This window comes from Pollicipes pollicipes, unplaced genomic scaffold, assembly GCF_011947565.3.
Source record: "Pollicipes pollicipes isolate AB1234 unplaced genomic scaffold, Ppol_2.1 Scaffold_2555;HRSCAF=2994_pilon_pilon_pilon, whole genome shotgun sequence".
NCBI classification, from domain to species: Eukaryota; Metazoa; Arthropoda; class Thecostraca; order Pollicipedomorpha; family Pollicipedidae; genus Pollicipes; species Pollicipes pollicipes.
Window position 1 is genome coordinate 309763 of NW_023596136.1, and position 22746 is coordinate 332508.

At 55.4% G+C, this 22746-nt stretch overlaps 1 protein-coding gene across 1 annotated transcript in view; it reads left to right on the forward strand.

The window, feature by feature from the left end:
- LOC119107195 (formin-2) overlaps positions 1-22746 on the forward strand; it is a gene marked incomplete at its 3' end in the record, with an annotated part of 116051 nt that overhangs the window by 75581 nt on the left and 17724 nt on the right. The window contains exons 2-3 of the mRNA XM_037230590.1: positions 4233-4397; positions 16844-17019. Coding sequence (XP_037086485.1) covers positions 4233-4397; positions 16844-17019 — 341 coding nt within the window. The remainder of the gene's footprint in view (positions 1-4232; positions 4398-16843; positions 17020-22746) is intronic.

Genomic DNA, 22746 nt, shown 5'->3' on the forward strand with positions numbered 1-22746 from the left:
TGCCGCTTGTTTATTTACCGCATCGTCGTCTCGAGCGCTTGGCCCATCTCTATAGACGTAGACAGGCGCTGGTGGCTGAAAACATGTCAACCTTTGTGATGGCTAGTGCAGCAGTATCGACAACGTTATACAGCACAGGATGTTTTGATATCAGACGCTGTGGCGTATGAGCAAAATAGCCATAATGGATAAAGTAATGCTGCTTGCCGAGCAGTGTCGTCTTCAGCGAGTGGTGGTGACGTCATTAGTGGGTGGTGGTGACGTAGTTCAACGCGCGTGTGTACTGGAGTTCAATGTCTGTCTCGCGCCGTTCACCAAGAAAATAGCCCAGACCATGTCATTAGTCCCAACATAACCTTGAAACACGACAGACATTCCAAAGCAGACAGGTGTCGCTGAGGAACGACTATCGCGCGTCCTCGACCAAGATAACGTCTGGACGTTCGACGTACTTTTTGCATGTTGAAGAAGCGATGGCGCTCTCACTTCAGACTGGATGGACTTGAGTGGCACGTGGCGCCTGCAAATGGGCACAAACGACGCTGAAAGTGTGCCAGACTGGCATTTCGTGCGTGCTGGGCAGTTCGAATCACTGCCAGTGGTCAAACCCAGCCATATGCGGCGACTCTTTTAGGATATCTCGTCCATACAGGGCAGTCAAACCGCATATTCGGATGTGTCAAGGCCTTCTGTGACTATAGACGGTACATATGCAGCAACTTAAATGAAAACGCTTCAAAGTCAATCGAGGGAAATGCGGCGGCGATCTGACGTGGACGGTTGGAGGCGGACAGTATTACACTCCGCGAACCGGCGTACAGAGTGACCTGCGACAGCGATCTGAGGTGGACGATTCCACACGACTGCGAACCGGGGTATAGAATGACCTGTGACAGCGAACTGGGCCTGACGATTTCATACGACCGCGAACGGGTACAAACACGCCCCTGGCTAGAGCTGGCTAGCATACGCCTCGTCGGGTGCACGCCTGCGATTACGAGCGAGCGGGTCCCCCAGAGACGCAAGGGAGCGACCCCGAACCAGCCACCGGAGAGGAGCTCATGCATGATCACCGCGGAATAATGAGGGCTGGGACGGAATGGAATTTGTTGTCCGTGGATCTCTCTGTTGGCTGGATTGCTGGCAGTTTTACCGTGGATAGTGTCCTGAGAAGCAGGCAAAATCCGGGTTTGGCGGTTCAGTTTAGCCACTTACGAAGCTACATTCGGCTGGAATGATGAGATTGTCGACGCGATTTCTTAGCTGCCGAAATTCGGGAGCTAGGATTTGTGACAAATCAAAAGACAGGTGTCTGACATTGTTGATACGGATGGGGCTTTGCAATGCGTGAATACTGTTCCTCATTGCCATGCCATGTATTTAGCAGTGATCAGGGTTCTGGAGTGTTTTTAATGCCCTGCTTTTGGCTTCCTGAAGCACTCACTGCGTTTGCTTGCTTGCTGAGCAATTTCTCCCAGTTGATGGTTCTTACCAGTTGATTGCCGTACTACTGTTCTTGTCTTGCACCCATACAGGAGAATATTAAACTATTACCTCGTTATATCTGCTTTCGCAACACTCCTCCCCCGCTATACGCTGCGCGTCTTGGCAGCCAATGCTTTTCAAAGTTCATTTTCCCACGCATTGGCGTTACGGATGGTCTTACAGCACCCGATGTCAGTACCTGTGTAACTGTGGACCGGTACTAACGTGCCTGTCCTGTCAGCTTCATGGCTACTGCCACATGAACCATGCGCTTCTGGGCTAATATAAGGTAACCTGAGTTTTGTTTGTTTTTGCGGCATGATAACGTTGCAAATTCCTGTCGTTTTATGCTCCGGGAGGGGGGGGGGGGATAACCGATTCCAGATTGACACGCAGCAACTCATCGGCTGTAGTTGTCCCTGTTAACACGAGCCGCATACCCAGCATATTCACGCCTCGGTCAAATTAGGTCTGAGTCAGCGTAGCGTGCCCTCGTGGAAGTAATTTGTTTCATCGGCCACTGGGCTCGCTCGCGGTGTGTCAGTCGCGGAACATTTTCGTCGTGCTCACTTTATAAAATTGGTTGAGGGGCTAAGCCAATTAAGTTGGCTTACCCTGCCCCAAGATCCTGATGACTCCCGGATTTCAGCCACTTTAATGGGCGCGTCCGACGTCAAATTTGAAATACAATGGTTTGATCGGCTACAAAATCGGTTTGATGCTGAAGAACGACTTCCCTTTTGAAGATAATGTGATAATGACAATGAGAAAACATGAAGATGGTTGTATTGATAGTGATGTGTGTTTGGGTGCCTAGTGTACCAGCAGTTTAGATACCTCATGCATTTGATTGACCTAGTATTCCCCATTTTGCTCATATGCATTTGGGAGGGACTCAAAAAAGCATTGACTGGCCTCAAAGTCAGCATAGGGGGCTCAGCATCCCCAAAAATACACAAGTGACACCGTTGTTGGTGTTGTTGGATACACCCAAAGTTGTCATGTATTGTTCTCGTTATCTTTGTTGTTAATTGCGAAAGTTTTGTAGATAAGAAAGAAAACAAATGTGGGGTCACATACACAGAAGATAATGGAAACTTTACAAAAGTACATATTTCTTCAATTTTTGGTGCCCCACCGTCTGGAGGCTACCTACTTTCTTGAACTACTCGCTGTTTCCCCGACATGGTCCATGTATGGAATGCATGTGCCATGTGTAGTTTTCATTGCGCGTTTTAGAAAGGTACTCCGTTTTTAAAACAATGGATTTGATTGTTAGCGTACCCAATACATTTTTTTTTTCTGTGAAATGGTTGGTATGGTGGTGTGAATGAACGAATTGGATGCTGTAAAATATTAGGACAGTGTAAATGAGTCTGTTTACGATGTCAGGTCAGCGTAATCAAGCGGGGTCATTGTTTTAAAAGCAAAGTGTTTGTCATCTTTAAGCCCTACAGTCTATGATCAATCAGTGTGTCAGTGGCTATTTGTAGATGTTTGTTTTTGTATGTTGTAACAAATATTTGCCTGCTGTATGGTCTTTGTTGAAAACGAAACTTACCCCTGGACACCTGAAATGGACCACACGGCTCAATATCTCATAGCATGGCTTGTATCTCCACACGGTTCATGTATCATAGGCATCTTATATCTTACAACATATCTCAGGCAAGGCAACGAGATAAACTGGGAATGGGTTCTCATACTGGATACTGTCTGGTAGTCCGATGGCAGATTCCTTTGGTGGATGTTGCAGTGTGGGCGGGGAAGGGGAGATGGTTTTGGCGACAGGGTGTCAACCGCGCGGTATGTTGGCATGAATACACTACAACGTTGCAGCTGCATTGATGAATGTTCTCAATCAAAGCCGGTTTTTGCATGAACGCCCAAAACAGGTCAACACGCTCTTGCTTGGGATAGCAGTTCCTCGACCACCCTTCCGTTGATGACGACAGTATCATTCCGCTGTCACGGGTGGGCTAAATGTATTCGGACTCCGCGGTAAGGAAAGTCGAAATGAGTGCATTCCAGCGCCATGAGTAAGCGGACGCCATTTCGATGTCGATCTCAGCGACGGGGAAGTTCCGCGTCGGTTGACACCACCGGCGACATGTTGGTCCTGATGACGCAAGGCGGGCTGGGCCGCATCGGGCTGCTTCTTCCCCGGTTCCGGCGCCCGCCCCGTCCCCCTCTGTAGCCACGTCATGATGACGGAGGCGGACCGGACCGGATCCGGCTGGTGTCCAGCTGCACTTGTCGTGGTTCCGGCACGGCCCCAATGACTCTGTCCGAATAGCTCATCGTCCTTCATTTGAAACGGCTGGACCAGGCCGCCATTTTTCGGCTTTGTTTTATCTGCGGACACTGTCACACGCGCGTGCTTGTGTTTGTGCCCATGTGGAACGCCCAGTATGTCATTGACGTAGAGTCGTTCACTGCGAAGCACGCTGTCTCGGAGAGGTCTGGTTGACCAGTGTCGGGCAACCATTCTCAGGCCGTGGCGTCTCTTGTGAAACGTGGCCCACGCTCTAATGACGCGTTCGGGCGGGCCGTGGCAAGGGTTGTGCTTTCTCATGATCCGAATCCGGATGGCGCAGCTTGCCACGTACATTCGTGAACAAAGCAGATCTGACAGTGGCGCTGATGAGCCGTTGACCGCTGTTTTCAACCGAGTGTCTGTCACCGTAAGAAGAGTGTGGCGTTTCGCCTGGCGCCGCGTGCTGAGCGTGTTCCGTCCTCGTTCTCAGGTGCAGACGTCGAGGCGCACCGGCGCAGCTCTGCCGGCGTGTTTGGCGATTCCAACGTCCTACGCAAGGTGGCCAGCCTCACGCACACGGCCAGTGGTCAGAAGGTCGTCCGACCGCGCTACCTGCCGGAGAAACTCGACTTTAAACACTACGAGAAGTTTGAAGGTGGGTTGGCGCGGCGGCCGCGTCCCTTCTTGCTGACGGTTGCCACACAGCCGTCGCTCTGTGGCCGTGGCGGAGTGAGTTGCTGGGGCCCAGCAGCACGTACATCAGGGCGTGGCGTGACCTGATGACCGTCCCCGACGTCCTTCGATTAGGAGGGGCGTCCTGTTGGGGCCCGGCAGCACGTGCGTCAGGGCGTGGTGTGACCTGATGACCGCCCCCGACGTCCTTCGATCAGGAGGGGCGTGCTGTTGGGGCCCAGCAGCACGTGCGTGAGGGCGTGGCGTGACCTGATGACCATCCCCAACGTCCTTCGATCAGGGTGTGTGTGCTGTTGGGACCCAGCAGCACGTGCGTGATGGCGTGGCGTGACCTGATGACCACCCTCGACGTCCTTCGATCAAGCCCCGAAACAGACCTGCAATGGTTCAGTGCGCTTTTGCCGGTGTGAGGATTTCTAACTGAATTATTCCGATTTGACTGTTGTACTGATTTTTTTCCGTAAGGTATGCTTGTATTGCGTGATGTAGATCATGGTGCCTGTGGTGTCATAACATTGTCGTACAGCCATCCAATTATTCTGGGTTTTGTAGCGATGTGAAGCCATAAATCCATTGTTGGTATGTGGAACACATTTGAAAAACTCTTACAAGCTTGCCAATATGTATCGTACGAAAACCACCTTTCCCTTGTAGTGCTTACAGCCGTGCTGTTGTCCAACACACATGATAACGACTTTTTGGCTGGGCGGAGCCACGTCAGGGTCTCCACCACGGGTCCAAACCATGCACTAGATTGTAGTCTAACAAACGCGAAGCACACTAAGGTATATGCCATTAAATGTACGTTTTATATACGTTTTCGTACATACATTTAGAAAGTATGCAGTAGGGCGTATATTTATTATGCCCCGATACTGCATGCTTAAGTTTTTGACAATCTTTTTCATGCATTTGCCATAGGTATGATGTTTGATTCCAGAAAGTGTGATACTTGTTTGCATCTTTCTATTCTCATTAGATAGCGCTGGCACTAATAATGCATTTATCCCTAGAACTCATTTTGGCGGGCCCTTTTTTACTGCGAGGGAGTACGCAGCAAGGTTTTAAAGACTCCTGCCTGCTTTTAACGCTGCACATAATTAGTTTGAAATGGTTACGAAAGCCTCGTCCCTCCGATTGATAGAAAATCGCATGCCTGAAAGGCAAAGGACAGTGTACCGAAATGTCAGCGACGCCGTGCAAAGGCATTCTTTTGTTGAATATGCAAAATATTTGCTGTCATCTGGATCCGAGTATGAGCCAGCGTCTGCCACCTCGTATCTGATAGAGTTGCGTGTCCTGGTCCTCGAACCATTGGCTGATGAAATACGAGCACCATACATCGTCGAAAACGATCGGTGTTTTGGTCGGTGTTTGGAAACCTGCAATGGATATCAGAAAACGATCGAGGGCGGTGAAATAAAAGACACGGCACGTTGGCATGCTATTTGCTTTTCTCAAAAAGTGTTAAAGCATCGTAATTTTGCGACAGAAAGCTTGAGTCCACACGTTATGCCTCCTATGGCGTCATGTGGACTGCATTCAAACTGGCTGCTTGCCTGCATGGGACACGGTTAGCGACCGTGCCGCATCGAACTCTCCGTACCTGTGACGGCACCGCCCCGTTCAAGGCCCGGAGAAAACTTGTCTAATGGCAGTCGCTGCTGTGAACGGGATGGTGACTTGTTACTCGACGCTATCAGCGGGGTAGGTCAAGGAACTGCTCTGAACCGACCATCTCTGGGTGGTGACTTGTTACTCGACGCTATCAGCGGGGTAGGTTAAGGAACTGCTCTGAACCGACCATCTCTGGATGGTGGCTTGTTACGCGACGCTATCAGCGGGGTAGGTCAAGGAACTGCTCTGAACCGACCATCTCTGGATGGTGACCGGTTACTCGACACTGTCGGCGGGGGTAGGTCAAGGAACTGCTCCGTACCGACCGTCTCTGGATGGTGACCTGTTACTCGACACTGTCTGCGGGGGTAGGTCAAGGAACTGCTCTGAGCCGACCGTCTCTGGATGGTGACCTGTTACTCGACACTGTCTGCGGGGTAGGTCAAGGAACTGCTCTGAACCGACGGTCTCTGGATGGTGACCTGTTACTCGACGCTATCAGCGGGGTAGGTCAAGGAACTGCTCTGAGCCGACCGTCTCTGGATGGTGACCTGTTATTCGACGCTATCAGCGGGGTAGGTCAAGGAACTGCTCTGAACCGACGGTCTCTGGATGGTGACCTGTTACTCGACGCTATCAGCGGGGTAGGTCAAGGAACTGCTCTGAGCCGACCGTCTCTGGATGGTGACCTGTTACTCGACACTGTCTGCGGGGGTAGATCAAGGAACTGCTCCGTACCGACCGTCTCTGGATGGTGACCTGTTACTCGACACTGTCTGCGGGGGGTAGATCAAGGAACTGCTCCGTACCGACCGTCTCTGGATGGTGACCTGTTACTCGACACTGTCTGCGGGGGTAGGTCAAGGAACTGCTCCGTACCGACCGTCTCTGGATGGTGACCTGTTACTCGACACTGTCTGCGAGGGTAGATCAAGGAACTGCTCCGTACCGACCGTCTCTGGATGGTGACCTGTTACTCGACACTGTCAGCGGGGTAGGTCAAGGAACTGCTCTGTACCGACCGTCTCTGGATGGTGACCTGTTACTCGACACTGTCTGCGGGGGTAGGTCAAGGAACTGCTCCGTACCGACCGTCTCTGGATGGTGACCTGTTACTCGACACTGTCTGCGAGGGTAGATCAAGGAACTGCTCCGTACCGACCGTCTCTGGATGGTGACCTGTTACTCGACACTGTCAGCGGGGTAGGTCAAGGAACTGCTCTGTACCGACCGTCTCTGGATGGCGACCTGTTACTCGACACTGTCTGCGAGGATAGATCAAGGAACTGCTCTGTACCGACCGTCTCTGGATGGTGACCTGTTACTCGACACTGTCAGCGGGGTAGGTCAAGGAACTGCTCTGAGCCGACCGTCTCTGGATGGTGACCTGTTACTCGACACTGTCTGCGGGGGTAGATCAAGGAACTGCTCTGTACCGACCGTCTCTGGATGGTGACCTGTTACTCGACACTGTCTGCGGGGTAGGTCAAGGAACTGCTCTGAGCCGACCGTCTCTGGATGGTGACCTGTTACTCGACACTATCTGCGGGGTAGGTCAAGGAACTGCTCTGTACCGACCGTCTCTGGATGGTGACCTGTTACTCGACACTGTCTGCGGGGTAGGTCAAGGAACTGCTCTGTACCGACCGTCTCTGGATGGTGACCTGTTACTCGACACTGTCTGCGGGGTAGGTCAAGGAACTGCTCTGAGCCGACCGTCTCTGGATGGTGACCTGTTACTCGACACTATCTGCGGGGTAGGTCAAGGAACTGCTCTGTACCGACCGTCTCTGGATGGTGACCTGTTACTCGACACTGTCTGCGGGGTAGGTCAAGGAACTGCTCTGTACCGACCGTCTCTGGATGGTGACCTGTTACTCGACACTGTCTGCGGGGTAGGTCAAGGAACTGCTCCGTACCGACCGTCTCTGGATGGTGACCTGTTACTCGACACTGTCGGCGGGGGTAGGTCAAGGAACTGCTCCGTACCGACCGTCTCTGGATGGTGACCTGTTACTCGACACTATCAGCGGGGTAGGTCAAGGAACTGCTCTGAGGCGACCGTCTCTGGATGGTGACCTGTTACTCGACACTGTCTGCGGGGGTAGATCAAGGAACTGCTCCGTACCGACCGTCTCTGGATGGTGACCTGTTACTCGACACTGTCAGCGGGGTAGGTCAAGGAACTGCTCTGTACCGACCGTCTCTGGATGGTGACCTGTTACTCGACACTGTCTGCGAGGGTAGATCAAGGAACTGCTCCGTACCGACCGTCTCTGGATGGTGACCTGTTACTCGACACTGTCAGCGAGGTAGGTCAAGCCACCGCGCCCCAGTTTGAGATGGAGCGTCATGGGCCATGCTACTGAACTGCCCCTAAAAAACGCTCACTGCTCCTTTACCGAGATGTTTCCGCGCAGCGGTGCTACCATCTGTAAGCTCATTTTTTTGCGTCCTTTCAGCGTCACCAGCTAATGCTATTTCGAACAAGTTAGCCCCAACATTCACCAAAGTGACAGCTGTCATTTCGCGGACAGTGATTGCGGACTAGTAGCCACGGCTAGGGCGTAATGTGAAGTAGTACCTGCGGCTAGGGAGTAACGTGGAGGGATAGTCACGGTCAGGAAGTAACTCGTCCAATTCTGTCTTTGTCTGTCTCTGTCTCTGTCTCTGTCTTTCTTTGTCTCTCTGTCTTTGTCTCTGTCTTTCTCTGTCTTTCATTGGCGGAAACGATTGGGTCTGATTTGCCAAAAATGTGACGTTTTTATTTTGCTTTGCACGGCATCATAGGTAACGGGTTAGAAGCATGGCAGGTCTGTTTTTCAGTCTGGTCAGTGACGGCTGACAAACAGCGCGCAGCGACTATTGCCACGAAGGGGTCACCTTGATCATGCACGAATGGCGAAATTCACATGCTCTGGTGTAATGCACGCCTCTTTCAGAAAAAAGTTTACCCACCCGTCATCAATGCCGTCTGGAATAACTGCCTTAACCTGAACACATTAATATAGCGTGACAGGATCAGGAATGTAGCGTGATGATCTAGAGAAGTGTTGAATACCTGTTGGCAGGTAGTTGTTGAAAGGTTTGGTGTTATGAAACACTCTGCATCAGAGGCGTGCCGTTGGACGCAACGCTGAAGATGCACGGGGGCATAATCGCCAAATGAGTTGGAGAAAAGGGCTCAATAGCGAAAAATAGACTTCTGCACCAAACATACGCCAGGAAACGGATTTATCCCTGAACGTGAGCGACTCACTTCTCAAAATGTGTGTGTGGGGGGGGGGGGGGGCTGACTTCCTCTCCCTCGGTAGAATAGGAAGCTACAGTCCTGCTGGTTGCACTTTCCTGTTTCGATCCGACGGTAGTGACATCTGCACAATGATAGGTAGGTGGCGCTAGTCTCTTACCTGGATGATAGAACAACCGGCTTGGAGAGAACCATTCCAAAGACATGCAATTCGAATTCGTTAATCAATACATACGTTATCTTGGGCGTTTTGAATCGCGTACAGACGATATTTCATGTAAAATGCACATTTTCGATATGTTCCCGCGAAAGACGACACGCTGTTGTTACGCAAGCTTCGGGGTCTGCTTCCGGACTATTTTTTTTCAGGCGGTTGATTAACACACGTCCTATACATCACCAGACGAAGCGTCTGCAGGCGGGCCTGGAAAATTGTGTAGAATATTAAGCATCTTTTTGACTTATAGCACGAAAATAATCCCGAAAGCATACAGTTTACTAAATTATTCTACTTTGGTGAGTTTTGGTAATGGAACATCATTATATTGTTTCAGTTATTGCGCAAATTATCCTAATGCAAAGAAAGACAGACGAACAATGCTGTGTATTATAAAGGTGAAAAGAAAACCGGGGTTAAGTAGTCTACAAGGTATGCATGCAAACCTTACTGTCCAGGCTGCAAGCTGACACAATCTATCGAGATGATCACTAAACCAGGTTTGGTATGAATAGCACCAATTCCACCCCGCTATGTAGTGCATAGAAAACGATCTATTTGTGTTTCCGTGCCACATTCGGGAGAATGCCCCGCACTGTCTGTCAATGAATTAGAATGTTTCGACACCCGGGAGAGATACACCTTTGGGCGGGAGAGATACACCTTTAAGTGACGTCGCGGGTGCCCTTTCACCATGTTAGTCGTTACACGACAGATGTGTTATTGTCACATTCGAATGCGATAGCCTGATGAGGCAAAGCCTTTTCGTGACCCTGTTTTAGCTGTAGGCCTGCCGTGTTTCAGTAGGCTTTTTGTGTTGATGACCTCTAGCTTAGCTCACCCACTTGCGTGAGTTTGCCAGGCGGTTGGGTGCGCTTATTCTGTTGAAGGTTCTGGTTGCATTTTGACGATATTGTTCCCACGAATAGGGATAGTTGGACTCCCTGTAGCCTGATGAGCCTTATTGCTGCGGCATGACCAGAACTCCCAACGTGTCTGCACCAGCTGGATTGTTCTAGGACTCCACTGAAAGTGTCCCCCCGACGTGGCAAGGAGAATTTCAGTACGTTGGCCCAATGCTCAGACTGGTGTGTGCCGTATGACAGCTGCCAGCACGGCTGTTTTTGATCACCGGTGCGTTGACGGGGGTCAAGCGCGAGCCCACACCCGAGGCCTCGCCGCCTCTGCGGACCCCCTCCACGCCGTCGCTCGGCTCAGCGTCACGTTGCAAAACGCCGCGTTTCACTGGCGGCCGCGTCGGCGGTTCGTCTGCGAGCTGTGAATGAGGCGGTGGGTGCCCGTCTGCCGCTCCGCCTGCCGTCTGCAGCGGCCGGGCCGGTGCAGTGCTCCCTCGCTATCAGCAGCCGCGCTGGCCGGTCAGGGAGACGGCCTCTGGCGCCGGTTGAACGGGGATCGCTGCAGAGGCGGCCCTTCCTTCTCGGCCCTCCGGCGGAGACGGCTGCCGTGCCGCTGTGACCTTCCCGCCATCGGCTGTGACCTTCCCGCCGTCGACTGTGACCTCCCTGCCGTGCCGCTGTGACCTTCCCGCCATCGGCTGTGACCTTCCCGCCGTCGGTTGTGACCTCCCTGCCGTGCCGCTGTGACCTTCCCGCCATCGGCTGTGACCTTCCCGCCGTCGGCTGTGACCTCCCCGCTGTCGACTGTGACCGCCCCGCCATCGGCTGTGATCTCCTCGCCGTCGACTGTGCCTGCCATCGGCTGTGACCTTCCCGCCGTCGGCTGTGACCTTCCCGCCGTCGGCTGTGATCTCCCCGCCGTCGGCTGTGACCTCCCTGCCGTGCCGCTGTGACCTTCCCGCCATCGGCTGTGACCTTCCCGCCGTCGGCTGTGACCTCCCCGCTGTCGACTGTGACCTCCCCGCCGTCGGCTGTGATCTCCTCGCCGTCGGCTGTGATCCCCTCGCCGTCGGCTGTGATCCCCTCGCCGTCGACTGTGCCTGCCATCGGCTGTGACCTTCCCGCCGTCGGCTGTGATCTCCCCGCCGTCGGCTGTGATCCCCTCGCCGTCGACTGTGCCTGTCATCGGCTGTGACCTTCCCGCCGTCGGCTGTGACCTCCCCGCCAGACGTCGCCCGGGCCGGCAACTGATCGGCAGCTGGTGCACCCGTCACCGGGGCTAGCTGGGCGGGGCGGGTGGAGACCGTCACGCCGCCGCGACGCGTGACGCCGGCCGTGACTCACGCGTCACGGACGCGCGTGGTGAAAGCCGCACCCACGATCCGTCAGGCTGCGGCGGCAATTATGCCGGGCGGCGTATTGTTTAGTGGTGGCGACAACTGCGCCGCAGGCTGCGCCGCCGATCGGACGGAGGCCGGACGGGCCGCGCGTGGACAGTGCCCGCAGGCGGACGGAGGCCGGACAGGCCGCGCGTGGACAGTGCCCGCAGGCGGCCGGAGGCCGGACAGGCCGCGCGTGGACAGTGGCCGCAGGCGGACGGAGGCCGGACAGGCCGCGCGTGAACAGTAGCTGCAGGCTGACGCGGGCTGGGACTGGCTCTGGCGGTCTAACGAGGCCCGGGGTGGGACGGTCCATGCTGCTCGTGCGTCATGAGCCAGTGTCGACCAGGCATGGAGCCCGGCGCGTGGGTTATCAACGCGGCGTTGTCGTGCCCGTAGGCTCATGTGTGCAGGCCGTTGTGTGGTGCTCAGTGACTGTGAAGACATAGCTGACAAGTCTAGCGTGAGCCATAAGGCAGAGTAGATCACCACATAAAGTTGAACGCGACAGTTCGACAATAAAGTGCTTCGCAAGTAGCTGCGGTCTCGCCTAAACTGTGGAAGAGCACTTACATGATTTTGTTGGAAACTCAGCAACATTATGCACTATTTAATGTCATGAGGTCTGCGTAGTACTCTTGTGTTTTGACCATCCCCAGCATGGATGGTTGTATCGGTGTGCCACAAACGCGTGATAAAGGGTGATAATAGTACTTATCTTTCGCCCTTCGCGCAGTTTGCGCTAAAACGGCGTACAGACATACCTCGACCTCATATCCTGAAACTGCACGTATTTCGGTGCAGCCGGTTTCACCTTGGAATTAAAGGCGGGCGTTGAGTGCAGCGCATTCGACCGTCGGCTTTAGTTCGGTGGGTTTTCTTGGTGCATTGTGGCATTGACCGTCGTTGATCGTGAATGCCGCCAGTGGTATGCCATAGTGCTCATATGTGGAGCGCGATAGTGGTACTGCTGCAGCCTGCATGTCGGTCTTTGCTTGTCCGTGGGATGAGGGGTTAGGCTGTTATGGATGAGTCGCGTATGTCGTCGTCGTCACCGCCGGCAGCTCGCTGTCTGACGGATCGACAGATTCTCGGACCCCCGCATTTGATGAGAACGTGATATAGGTTTTGTAGCGCCAAGAAAGAAAAGCTCCGCGGTCCTTGCTGGCCGTGTGCAGTGCGTATTTGCCGACATATGTTTATGAGGGATACCGTAGTTGGTAATACTGGAGTTGCGTAGAGCGCAGTGCAGATCTCTGCAGATCTCAGCAGTGCGCTGTCACCGCCGGCAGAGCGCTACGCACTATCGACAGCGCCATTGACCGGGCTCTGCCGGTTCAGCGGTGGGCAGGGCAGACTGTGTGTCGTCTCTGCGGAGGGCCGGGCAGACTGTGTGCCGTCTGTGTGGAGGGCAGGGCAGACTGTGTGCTGTCTCTGCGGAGGGCAGGGCAGACTGTGTGCCGTCTCTGCGGAGGGCCGGGCAGACTGTGTGCCGTCTCTGCGGAGGGCCGGGCAGACTGTGTGCCGGCTCAGCGGAGGGCCGGGCAGACTGTGTGCCGTCTCTGCGAAGGGCCGGGCAGACTGTGTGCCGTCTCTGCGAAGGGCCGGGCAAGCTGTGTGCCGGCTCAGCGGAGGGCAGGGCAGACTGTGCCGGCTCAGCGGAGGGCAGGGCAGACTGTGTGCCGTCTCTGCGGAGGGCAGGGCAGACTGTGTGCCGGCTCAGCGGAGGGCCGGGCAGGCCGTGCACCGGCTCGGTGCCGGCTCGGTGGAGTGCTGGACCGTCCTTGACCGCCGCCGTCTGCAGCGGGCTGCCCGGCTGCGCCGCTCATTTCACTGGCGCCCGCCGGCCGCCGGCGTGTCGCCTCGCCGCGCCCCGGTACGTGCACACCCGGACTCAGTCAGCACACGGCGTCGGCTCGGGGCCGCCGCTGGTCGAGACAGGACGGCTTCAGGGCGGCCGAGAGACAGAGCGCTGGAGCGTCCTGGTGAGGAGCCGTTTGGCAGCGCTCGTGGGATTCGTGCTGTAGCGTTGTGGCTCACTGAAAACCCATCACCGATGTGACGGGCCGATATTACTCAGTGGTGCTGTTTGACGCAACTCTTCGGTTGTGTGACAGTGCGGTCGCGTGCTGAGCGTCACCCCCTCCGTGATTTACGTGTGAACGGATTAACACCAGCGGCGGGGCCCGCCGGACCGGTGGTGGTGGAGCCCTATCAGGCCGTGATCTGCCCGGACGGAGTCAGTGTGCTGACGCGATTGGACCATGCCCATGACGGGGAGCGCTGGCAGCACGTGTCTAGCGGTGAGCCAAACCCGATCGGGGCTAGGGGCCGGGGGCGGGACCGAGGCTGGGGGCGGGGCCAGGGCCGGGGCCGGGGCCTGTGCCAGGGCCGGGGCCAGGACCGGGACCGGGACCGGGACCGGGACCGGGACCGGGACCGAGACCGAGACCGAGACCGAGACCGAGACCGAGACCGGGACCGAGACCGAGACCGGGACCGGGGCCGGGGCCGGGGCCGGGGCCGGGGGCGGGACCGGGGCCGGGACCGGGACCAGGACCGGGACCGGGACCGGGGCCAGGGCCGGGGCCGGGGCCGGGGCCGGGGCCGGGGCCGGGGCCGGGGCCGGGGCCGGGGCTAGGACCAGGACCGGGCGGGAGGCACTGCGTTGGCTGCCGCGCTCGAGGTCGGTGTGGGAGCGCCGACCGTTGGACGGGTGCCAACTGGAGCGGCCGTGTCTCGTGTCCGACACCGATTTCAGATGCCCTTATATAGGTATGATCGACCGGGTGAGTGACGCGGACGCGGCGGTTTCACCCGTGAATTATTATTGCGTTGTGCAGCCGTGCATTATGGATATTTTGGTGCAGCGTTCTTGCCAGTTTATGCCAGTAAGTGATAACGACTTAATGCCAAATCCTGGCGTGTTAGAGCGGAGCCGGAGAGCAACGGACAAACGACTTCCTCGGGTGGAAATCAGGTAAAAATGATGGCGTGGTATGAAGGCACTCCATGCCCATGGCGCGAGCCGTGGTTGGCCGTTGCACCGCCCGCGTGTCTGATAATCGGCAAACTGAGCACCGTTTGGTGTCAAATATGCCTCGGTTGAGTGCTTGGAGCGACGTGCATTTACCGGGACTCACTAGGTTCCAAACACAGTGGCTGGTGGTGACGTTTGTCAGCTTGTGAGGAGCTTGACAGTATTTGTAGTCAGCTCGACATAGCACCACGCACGGCTGGCCTCAGAGTAGACACCTGGTATGTGTGATCGATTTTTTGGCATATACGTGCAGTAGGTTGTTCTGGTATTTACACCGTTTTTGTTGTGGCACTGGTTGATATGGTCTCACGTATTGGGGCTTATTCCCCTTGCTGACGATTTATTCAGTTGTTTTTTATCGTGATCTTATGGGAAAGTAATAGTTTTAAGTCGTATTCCCCTGTGACCGTAGCGTGAATTTGCTTGGTCAGTCTGCATGTGCAGCTATTCTTTGGCGGTGATTAAACCTTCCTTGCGTTATGTTCGCCATGTGGGAGGGGCTGGCCGCCGCGGTGGGCGGTGCTGCCCGCGGCCACGCGGCGTCCCTCAAGCCCGTCTGTCGTCGGCCCTCGCCGTCCCGTGGGATAGGCTGGTGCCTGCGGCGGTGGGCGTGCTGCCCGGTCGCTCGACGTCCCCCGAACCCCTTTGCCGTCGGTCATCGGTGTTACGCCGCCGCAGCCCCCTCCCCCTCCCCCTCCCCCTTCCCTCGCCGTGCCTGCCAACCTAGCTGGAGTGTTCGCCCGCGGAGGATCGCAAGGCGTCTTGGAGCGGTGCCGGCCGTATTGTGCAGGCTGGCATGCACGTGGCGCGCGTGCTGGGCCCGCGCCACATGCAGTGGATCAGGGCGTGACGTGAGGAGGCGTGGAGGCGAGGAGGCACGAACTGTTGGGGGAGGGGTTATGCCCGCCCATTACGCACTCAGGTGGGACGTTGTGGTGGACATGCCACCGGGATGGGAATGCGTGGCTCTGTCCGCTGCCAGCTCGGTCCTCGGGCCCGTGCACCGCCATATACCGGGCCACGTAGCCGCAGCCATTGGTGCGTTCCAGAACTGCGCTGTCCGCACTGCGTCATTACCGAGCAAGTCTGTCAGAATTCAACAGCCGCCAGCGCTTTCGCGGTGCACTCACTGTCCCAGCCATGCACGCGGAGTTCATGGTATGCTGGCTGCTGCACCACCACCGGGACCACACGAAGGGTCCGGTCATGGCGTGCCAGCGTGTCGAATGCTCCCACCCGGGTCATCAGCTCTGCAGGGCTCGGTGCAAGGTGCGGGCCTGAATATGGGGGACTCCGCGGCGACGACGGGACCGCTCCAGGTCCCCGCGGCGCGGCGCCGGCCGTCTCGGTGACTCGGCCGCTTGGGAAGCCGTGCAAAAAGCGTGAAATTGAACCGTAGAAGCTGCGCATACCTGCGGTGTACGTGCGCGCTGGCGGGCGCTTGTTTGCGGGTGTTGTGTTGCGTATGCGTTGCACTTGTGACGTAGCGGTGCTGCACCGCGCCGATTGCAGCTCCCGTTGATTGTTGGCATGGCACAACGCTCGGAGAGCGTCGAGGCGGTCCGCTGGGTGTGTTGCACCACGCCATGACAGCGTGTGTGCTTCGGTCGCGGGTCGTGCTGCCAGTAACCGGGCGGTCCTCGGGACGGAGCGAGTGAGTGTGGTGCAGTAGCTTGCTTATGTGATATCGGTGGTTCTTCAGTAAGGCACAGTGCATCCATACAGCATGTGCGGTCGAATTCGATGAGGGGTTTTGTTCACTGTGGTAAACTGCGACGTACTCAGTGCCGTGTTCACCTGCATATAGGTCGCAACGAATGTGGGTGGGTGGGCGGGCTTGTGCTGAACTAATGCACGACGGCAAACTTGCATTATTATTTTTTATGAATCGTCCCCTCGACCGTGTTGCTGAGCGTGTGACTCGTAACCAACCGTTGCCCCCCCCCCCCCCCCCTCCCGGCGTCCGTCGCCAGATCGTCGTCTCCCGCACGCGCCACGCCACCTGATCCGACCTGACCTGTGTATGAGTGTGTGTTCGGTGTCCGCAGGTCAGATGCTGGTCAACTGGTTCATCTCGTCGTTTAGCGAGGAGCCTCAGTGGCGACCAGCACTGGGCGAGGCCGAGCTGCGCGCCCTGGCCGGCCAGTTCCTCACGCACATGCTGGCCGCCGGCGTGCTGCATCAGATTGAGGACAGCTCAGCTCCGCTCGAGTCCGTCTTCAGGGTGAGTGGCCGGGCCGGGGCTGCCGATCCGGGCACCGGTGCCTCGGAGAGGATCACGTGATGGAAGAGAGTTTTTACCAGTAAACGGGACCCAATTAGCGCCCTTTTTACACCTAGACAAACGTTATAACGATTATGTAAACCCAAATTAGGTAGTTCTCCAGTTCGCGAATCGTTATGCCAGTGTACCATCACATTTGATTTGTTCAGCGGAACAGCATCTTCGCGTCAGTAAGTTGTTCCAATCATATAACACCAAACTAGATTCTATAGAATATTACGTCAGGCCCTTCACGCTCCAAGAACTTCATTAGCTATCACCCAGTCAGGAAACTCTTCGATCGGGCCCTACGGAATCCACAAGGATTTCTTCAGAAATATTCCCCTATATCTCTGTAAATTTTGCTAAAATGTATAAATCAGGCATGGAGAAACGGTATGTTTCTGAAGGCTGATCTCATTCATTATTCATTTGCATTCACAATCGAGGGAAATCTTGCACCAATTCAGCTAGCCATCGTCCGATTACCTCACAAGCTGCGCATGTGAACTGAACGGCTCGTGAACCAATGCTTTCTATATTTTCTAAAGCTTTCCTCCCAACTCTACCCATTCCAATCGGGGTTTCGAAAAGGACGCAGCTCTGCAGATTATTTCGTTATGATTACAAACGGTATCTGAAAAGATTTGAAGAAAACCGCGCACTGTCAGTATTCCTGGATGTTACAGCTGCATTGAAGATGGTACATCATTCCACTCTCTTAAACCTAATTCACAAACGAAAGTAATACGAAGAAATCTGGCTGTCTTCATGAGAAAATTCTTACAGCCTAGAACATTTCAGGTCTGCGTTCGAACATTTCTCTCTCCCCTTACAACCAAAAAATTTGGTGTACCCCAAGGGAGCGTGATTTCACTAACATTTTCGTCACAATGCCTGATGACATCGCTGTAAACATTATTTCAGTAAACGTACTGTTCATTACTCATTGGAGACGTAGCAACTTGGCATGTTCATCAGTCTGTAGACAGAGCTGCTCAAGTCGCTCAGTTGGCGCTCCACAGCATTTCAGAATGGTGTGATTCATGAGACTTGAAAATATGGGTAGACGAATCAACCATCGTAGTTGATTCATTGGTATCTTTTTCACACGAAATAACATATCATTGCATCGATTCTTAGATCCACCTCTGTTAACAGGGCAGTTCTTCTTGAACTCAATCTTTACACATTCCTTGGCATAACTTATTTCCGCCTGAATTTAGAAAACATCCTAGCCAGATCAGAATGAATTCCCAGCGTCGTGTCAATATCCTCCGCGCTCTGTCTTCCACACAATGGGGTGGAGACAGAAAAACACTCGCCCTTCTTTTCAACACTGTCATTTGATCAACACTAGAAAATAATTCGTTTATGTGCATACCTCGTTTGCTTGCATCAAGAGCGTATTGATGCTATCCAAAACGCTCCGCTGTGATCGGTAACTGGAGCTTCACGCATGACTTCTTTATGTACTTTCTTGGCAAAGCCAGTGTTTTTATTATTTAGCAATGAAATCCCAAAAAACTTTATTCAAGCATTCCTTTCAAACTAAATCGTTTTTCAACCACCATTTTAGCTCTTGTTTGAGCACAACGTTGGAATAATCGGAATTTAGTGCATTTAGCAAACTTCATGACGGGGATCCAAATACAGCGACTCTCCGAACGGTACGGGATAAAGACATCGGATTCAGAAATAGCGACGCGACCCAGTCCATTCCCCTTCTGGCCGTCTCCACCACGTGACATATAATTTCTTTAAGAGGATACTAAAACAAGCGCCGTCATGTGACATCAAATAAAGATTTAACGAGCTCAAGGCAAATCATTCGTTCGGCAGGTTTTACGAGACCGATGGACCCAAGTTTGAAATCAAGGTGGCTGCGGTGTTCTGTGGCCCAATTCAAAAGACATTCAGACTTCTTTCCCCCTCTCTGTTTTGCCAGTAGAATTGTTCGCAATATCGCGAGCATTGATCCCCATCAAATCCCACGAACTTAATAATGCGATAATATGCTTTGACTCTAAGTCGCCACTTCTAGCCATTAGAAATCTGAATTCCATATCGAATTTAGTTTTTGAAGTACAGTCGTTCACCAAACCAATTATGCGTGGAAAATGAATAATGTTTCTCTGGATTCCTGGTCATTCCGATATTCCTGGCAACAGGTAAGCCGATCGTTTGGCAAAGTCAAGACTTGAAATAGCACACATCACCCCGATCTCACCATCTACAAAAGACTATTCAGCCTTTAAAAACAGCTGTTGGAAGTGGAGTTCTTAGGTTGTGGGACGTGAAAACAAAAACACGTCATTTGTGTAATATTAAACCCCAATTGCAGCTCATTCTGCCAATCACGCAAACACGAAGTGGCTTTAACTCGGCTCAGAATGGGTCATACGTTAACCCACCTATATGTTTGATCACGACATAGCCAGACCCAATTGTAGTCAATATGATAAGCTAATAAGTCATATAACGACAAGGCTGATCAAAAGTTTAATGCATATCGGGTCCACGTATGCTGTAGGAACGCTGAAACATTTAAGGTAACACATTCCTTACCAGGCCAATTTAACAATTGTTACTTTGTCTATTTCCCTACACACATATACACGCACACATACACACACACACACACACACACACACACACACACACACACACACACACACACACACACACACACACACACACACCACGCACGCACGCACGCACGCACGCACGCACGCACGCACGCACGCACGCACGCACGCACGCACGCACGCACGCACGCACGCACGCACGCACGCACGCACGCACGCACGCACAGAGGCTTTCAGAAGTCTTAACAAGGTCACTGGTTTGGACCTATTATTTTGACTTGGGACCCCCTGAGCACAAGTAGGTTATAATGTTGAGTCTGGGGATTTACTTGGCCTCCATTCAATGGCCGCACTATGTTCGGTTGTGCCGGCGGCTCGGCTGGCCGTGGCTGACATCCCCACGGTAGCGGGACGGTGGGGGGCGCGCCCACTGCCGGCCGCCGGTGTGGCGTGTACACAGCGTCCGGCGGCTCGCCGCTGGCCGGCGCCTCCTCGCGCCGCGCATACCACCGTATCATGGTGTGGCCGGTACGGCGGACCGGCGGCGCAGGCGGCGCGAGGCGACGCTGGTGTCGTGGGCGCGGCGCTCCGGGGCTGACGAAGGGCCGCTCAGTTTGCGGGCATGACTCGGACGACTCGTGACTCCTTGTGACTCGGCGTGACTTGGATTGGGTCGGCGATGATGTCAGACCGGACCTGACTCGGGCGGCGTCCCGGTAGAGGCGGCACGTGCCGCTTGTGCTGTCGGCAGTCGTGGCATTCAGACCACATCACACGGCCACAGCTGCGCCGGTGCCCTCCCCGACGCGCCCCGGAGTGCGGCGGCACGGGGAGGCCAATCCCGTCCCTGGATGGGCGATGACCTGTTACCAGGACAGGCGGTGACCTGTCCCGGGACACCGGACCAGAGCGGCCTGCCGACTTCCCCGCTCTGCTGCCGGCCGGCGACGCGGCGCGGATCGCCTCCGCAGCCCGGGCTCTGTGGTGCGGCTGTACTGCCGGCTGGCGGCGCGCGCCGGTTCCGCAGCCCGGGTTCTGTGGACCGTGCTGCGGTAGTGCCGGCTGCCGGCTGGCGGCCCACGGCGCCTCCGCAGCCCGGGCTCTGTGTACCGTGCTGCTGTACTGCCGGCTGGCGGCTGGCGGCGGGACCGCCTCTGCAGCCCGGGCTCTGTGTACCGTGCTGCTGTACTGCCGGCTGGCGGCTGGCGGCGGGACCGCCTCTGCAGCCCGGGCTCTGTGTACCGTGCTGCAGTACTGCCGGCTGGCGGCTGGCGGCGGGGACCGCCTCTGCAGCCCGGGCTCTGTGTACCGTGCGGTTTTGCCGCCGGCTGCGGTCGTCTCCCGGCCCTCGTAGCCTTTGTCGTGCAATACAGGGGCTGATAAGTAGAATTGCCGTCATAATTACCAAGATGTGAATGCGGTCGGGGATGTTGTGGCGCGGGTGCCGTTTTCCCATTGGTGCGTCTGGAGCACACGCCCGCCGCCTGCCTCGCGGCTGTGGGCGGCCGTCCGCAATTACCATGTGCCAATCCACCTGCTAGCAGAGGAGTATGGTGCAAGTAGTGGCATACGGTCATTGACAGTGGGATGCTCCCCTTTTGGCAGCTGTACCCAAGTTATGAAACTAGATGTGTGAACATAAGCACCTGCTCGTAATTGTGCAGGCGTCATGAAAATCACGTGTGAGGACCGCGGTGCGCCCGCGGCCTGGCCGTAGAATCATCCGCATGTTGCTCACACACTTTGGCCAGCACTTTGTTACTAGCTCCTTAGTATGCATTGAAAGCGCAAGTGAAAGTATAACAGCATGTATGACCTCATTTCTCGGATGGTACCTTATTGGACTTCATCACAAACTCGTATGTGGTTCAATGTCGTAAATACGTGTCATATTTTCGTTCCTTCGCGTGGGTTGTATCACACCTTAGTGAGTTCGGCCGCTAGAGTGGCGTCAGACACAGCAGTGACTGATGCGGCCCGGTATGCGACAAAGCTGCCTCGTCACATTGGTCGACGTGGTGCCGTTCAGCCCGCCGGGAGGCGTTGCTGGCCATGCTCCGGCGTCCTCCACTGGCCGGGAGAACAGATCGCTGCTCGCTGCCCGGTCCAGCTGGCCTTGTGTGGTACGGCGTGTTGATGGCGCCGCGGCTGAGCCTGTCATCGATCGGTACCCGATCCGCGTGTGGTCCGGTCCTCTGCTGCGGTGGTGAGGTCTGGCAGTGTTTGCTCCGGCCGTGGTGAGCGGTGACACGGGCGTGTGCGACCCGGTCTGTTGGCCGGCACGCCCCCGTCGAGCGGCCCGAGCGGCAGCCGCTATCGCCGGTCGCGGCTGGAGCCCCTGCCCCTCCCTCGCGGGCGGCACCGCCCCCCCCCCCCCCCGGCGGCGTCTGCCGGCGGGTTAGCGGTGGGGCCGCGGTGGGCCGGCGCCGGCCGCACCGCTCCTCGACCGGCGCCGGCTTGTTGCCGTCCGGCCGCACTGACCGTCGGCCAGCCGGCGGCCCTGGCCAACCTCGCCGCCGGCGCTGGGTCAGGATTTTCACAGGCGTAAACGGTTGTACGCTTGGGCTCGTTTTACGGCTTTGTAGTGGATTCATGTGTCGTATCGCACGAGGCAGCACAAAGCTATAGTAGACTCTGTTAAGGTGAATTATAATGAACGCTCTTGCTGTGGTTGCTTTCGGGAGGGCTCACGATCCGGTCTTAGCAATGCGTCACTGCATGTGTAGCCGTCGCGCAAACGGTGTAACGTTAAGTTTGCTGTGAACTATCTCTTTTGATCATGAACGTCATTGTAACACATTTAGGTCACGATGCATGCGTAGCACCTCTCGGTCGCCTAGCCCGCTTAAGACAACACACCCGGACAAAGGCTATTCAGAGGAATGTTCCTATCCCGCATGGCAGCTATCGCGACCGTTTCAAAACGGAGCAATCAATGGCATCATTTGTAATTGCGGCTTTCATCACGTAGTACCGCTGCGCCGCAAGAAACGCCACGTTCGTGAAAGTGAACCGCGGCCCTCCATCTAGATCTGCGACAGAGCCGCTGCAGCGTAGATGTACGATAGCGGCTGATGAGGCATCGGGGCGCGGCGAGTGT